Source organism: Daktulosphaira vitifoliae, unplaced genomic scaffold, assembly GCF_025091365.1.
Source record: "Daktulosphaira vitifoliae isolate Bord-2020 unplaced genomic scaffold, ASM2509136v1 Scaffold_510, whole genome shotgun sequence".
Classification (NCBI taxonomy): Eukaryota; Metazoa; Arthropoda; class Insecta; order Hemiptera; family Phylloxeridae; genus Daktulosphaira; species Daktulosphaira vitifoliae.
In genome coordinates, this window is record NW_026100075.1 from 3,838 (window position 1) to 8,166 (window position 4,329).

A 4,329-nucleotide genomic window follows, 5' to 3' on the forward strand; every position below is an offset into this window, starting at 1 on the left:
AATTTATTACAAATAGCAGCAATAGGTATAGTGAACTCATATTTATACCATTTTAGTCGCTTACGTCGCGTATTAAGTTGAACTGCTTCCTATTGTGTTTTTCTTTTAGTGTACGTAAAAATGTCCGTAGTATTACGAAATGACAATAAAATTTTTTTAATAAGGTCTTTGACTACTCAAATTTTAGGTTCAAAACTTCCATCCATTGGGCAAGTTCTAAAAGTTTTTTTTTTATAACCTAAGAATTGTTAATCTTACTATAAGAGCAAGTGCAGCATTGACTATTCGCGAGTGTAATATTTTCTGGGAAAAAGCTCGAATTCCTACTCGATTATTTCACCACTGTGTAAATAAGTTGGTTAATTTTTATGACAAGTGGCGCATTTTACAAAAGAATTCTCACAAAATTGGAAAAACGTTTAGAGCAAAATAAACTGAGTTTATTAATAATTTTGATAATTTGTTTGATATCGCTCACGCTGATACTTTAAATTTGATTAAGGTAGTTACCGATAAACAATTTTTAATGAACTAAAGACTTCCTGGTCGAATTGGTTGTCTAGGTGGCATCGACCAAAAATTACAAGAGAAAGAAGAAAGATCTAAAAAGCGTAAGATTAGGGAAACAGAAAGGCTTAGTGAATACCAAGTAGCCGGTCCATCTACTTTATATTCTACGCAAATTATACCTTATTTATCAGATGATATAATTATAAGTTCTTCTTCATCTATAGAATCTGAGAATGAAAAATCTTTTAATGTTTTAGCAAAACAGAATAAAAGGGGTCAAACAAATATCATAACACCGAAACTCGTAGCTGCGTTAGATCGATGTAAAATAAGCGCACGAGACGCAGTTTACATTATTCAAGCAACAATTGAAGCTTTAGGTCATGACGTTGATTCTCTTATTATAAATAAATCTTCAATACATAGATGCCGTGATGCTATGCGAATTGAACGAGCTAATTTAATAAAAAAAATTTTCAAAGTTTTCCTCCTATGTATGTCACTGTGCATTGGGATGGAAAGATTTTACCAACTTTAAATGTAAGAGACTCGGGCATTGATAGGTTACCAATTGTGATAACTAGTAAAAATCTAGATTTATTAATTGATATACCGAAACTGGAAAAATTCGACGGGATATGAACAAACTAATGCTGTTTATTGTGCGTTAGACGATTGGAGCTTATTAAATATTGTCCAAGCTCTATGCTGCGATACCACCGCATCTAATATGGAACGTTTAAAGGGTTCGTGTATTTTACTAGAGCAAAAATTAGAGAAAGATCTATTGTATTTACCTTGTCGCTACCTAACATATGAACTGATTTTACGCGGTGTTTTCGAAACAAAACTTCCTCAGGTAACATTAAGCCCTGATATTCCCATATTTAAAAACTTTTAAAAAAATTGGAATAATATTGATGTTTCTAATACGATGTGTGGAATAGATGACGTCGAATATTGCTCTGCAAGTTCTATATAACGGCGTTTTGAGTTTTGTATTTAAACATTTTTGTGTTTATTTAAAGTACCAAGGTTCTTAGAAGTTTAATAAATTCTATTGACATCATTGGTCATGAACCTTTATCCCCACATTTTTGATGTTCCAACTAATAAGCAGCTATTTTTGGGAAACAAAGTAATGATGCATAATTACGCGAGTTTTTTCCAAATAAGGATTTCAGTATGGGACCATACAAGAGTTATAAATTATTTCAACAAGACATCGCTAAAAAAACTTAGAAATTTTCTTATTTTATCTTTTCTATTTAAGTTATTTCATAATAAAATAAACTGTGGAATTTTATTGGATAAGCTTAACTTAAAAATAAATACCTTTAATAATAATGACAATAAGTTTTTTTTTTTTACAAAATATTAATTCTAATTATTCTATCACCTCTTCAGCAAATGTTTTAGTGTTAGTTGGTAATTTGGCTTATCTAAATATTTTTGACTATATTATTAGTGATGTTATGTGCTTCTACTATTAAATTTATATATATTATGATATTACTCTTACTATACTCCTACTTGTAATTAGATAAATATATTTTATATATCTCTGCTAATTTTTATAGTGTTTAAACAAATGTTGTTATTATTCTTATTAAAACTGCTGTAATGATAAATATATTTTGTAAATTAAGTCTTTCTCTGTAAGATACTAATAAATATAGTCGTTTATAAGAAAATATAAATTTTTTTATGGAATTTTGATATCCAGTTTTTTTATGGTACTTTTTCCGGATAATTTTTTCTCAAATACTTACATATAATATAAATAAACACAATAAATATAATGTAAATAAACGTCTTTATGTCATTTATTCTATTTTTGTCTTAAAATATACAGATTTCAATAATAAAATATAATTATATTGAAATAAGTAGGTTGTTCCTGTCTTCTTTTCGCTCTCTTTTGCACTTTATATTACATAATACAGAATCATAATTATGGTAATAGTTCAATCTTTGTTGAGCTTGTTGAATCGAAATTTTGACAATAGTCCAAGACTGAAAATTTTTGGGGTCCATGAATTAATGAAGTTGGAAAATTCTAAATATATGAAGTAAATAAAAAAAATATTTAGTAAATTGATATTCGAAGTATTAATAAATTTAATATATTAATTAATATTAATAATATTTAATATTATATATTAAATAATAACAATTAATTGATGAATAAATTACCGTCATAATTAATTTTCCCGTCATTGTCAATATCATGTACCTTGATTTCTTGAAATAATTCATCGAGAGATTTACTAGATAGTTTAGGTTGTTTATTTTTTATCATCATTTGTAGCTCTTCGATGGAAACGAATTTATCATTATCAATATCAGCATATTGAAAAATTGTTTTCTGAATTTTTTCCATTTCATTAACAACTTCTTTGTATGCTATTAAATTTTTATCACAGTTTTCTAGTATTATTTTGACTAGAATAATTAAAATTTAAGAAACTTTAATTTTAATAGTATATAAAATATAATTTGTGGGTAATTTATCTTCGAATAATTAATACTTTATTAATTGGTTCTGCATGAAGCAATTATTATTATTTTTAATAACTACACTGATCAACAAAATGAAACTTTTTCTCATCATTAGTTATAAAAATATACTTATTCATAATCAATATTTCGCACCAACTTGAAATCTGCAATTAGATTTTTTTCTCTCACCTCTAGATTTTTAACACACGATAAAACTGTTTTAATCTAGTTTGATTTTTGTATATTTTGTGTCACTGATGTGTTTTTAGATTTCATTTTAATCTATATTTTATTTAAAAAATTTTTCTACCTTCAACAAATTGCATAAAATTTTTTGAGTGTGTTATACAACCATTTTAACATTTTTTTAATTTAGAATTTGGTTAGTATTGCACAACGTACTAAACTCACGTATATGTATTTTTTTTTATATTCTTAACAAATTGCTATTATAATACGCTCAAAAATTGATTTGCAATTTATTGCGCGAGAAAAAATATTTCAATACATATAAATATGCTCTTATAAATTTGGGACACCTGTGTTTACTTTACAACAATGTTGAGATTTTAGCATAAATTTACTATTAATAGTAATTATATAAATTCTGACCAAATATTAATCTAAACAATAATATATTTAAATTCTCATAAATTTTCTATTTATTGATGTTAAGGTTTATTTAAGGTTGTAAGTTGAGCCAAAAAATCACCTTTAAAATACTAAAAAAATAAGGTAAACATGTTATATTAAAAATTTAAATCAATAATAATTTGGAAAATTTTTTTTTTTTTTTATTTGTAATTCCTTGTTTTTACTGTGTAGTAATTATTTTAAAAAAATAGAGGCGCTAGAAAATATTATACTTGTAGATTTAACGCGTAATATTGGTTCAGAAAAGTATTTTTATTTTTGATGAACATTACTTGTTTTTCTTTGTTATTATTTATACAGTAAATACTATAATACTTACATAGTAGTTTAAAATGATTAACGAACTCTTCATAGTTTTTGTAATCATCATTATTATCTATATCTTTAAAAATNTATATCTTTAAAAATATTTGAATCGTATGATTTATCGGAAACAAAATGGTACAAATTTAAAAGACGTTTTTGAACTTCTTGTAATGTAACAGCGTTCGTCTAAAATACAAAAAAAAATTGATAAAAAATATGTGGATATTATATACCTACAGGACGATTTTTTTATCATAACCCACTCAATTACTTGCCGAATATACATTAATATATGTATATAATTTAAACATTTTTTTTTTTATTTTCTTTAGTTACACATGAATTATTAACTATTTA

The 4,329-nt window shown here is 25.2% G+C and overlaps 1 protein-coding gene across 1 annotated transcript; it reads right to left on the reverse strand.

Annotated features, from left to right (window-relative positions):
* Positions 1-2,309: 2,309 nt before the first annotated feature.
* LOC126909535 (calmodulin-like) lies at positions 2,310-4,058 on the reverse strand. Its single transcript, XM_050691971.1, has 3 exons — positions 3,986-4,058; positions 2,707-2,955; positions 2,310-2,569 (listed from the first exon to the last, which is right to left on the reverse strand). The coding sequence occupies exons 2-3, from the start codon at positions 2,891-2,893 to the stop codon at positions 2,478-2,480; spliced, it is 279 nt and encodes a 92-aa protein (XP_050547928.1). The 5' UTR covers positions 2,894-2,955; positions 3,986-4,058; the 3' UTR covers positions 2,310-2,477.
* Between the last annotated feature and the right edge of the window lie 271 nt (positions 4,059-4,329).

Bases quoted from the DNA above. Each gene is read 5' to 3' on its own strand.
- LOC126909535 (XM_050691971.1), bottom strand. From the start codon at position 2,893: ATGGAAAAAATTCAGAAAACAATTTTTCAATATGCTGATATTGATAAT. The intron at 2,570-2,706 runs GTAATTTATTCA...TCATATATTTAG, and splicing joins CGGGAAAATTAATTATGACG to AATTTTCCAACTTCATTAAT.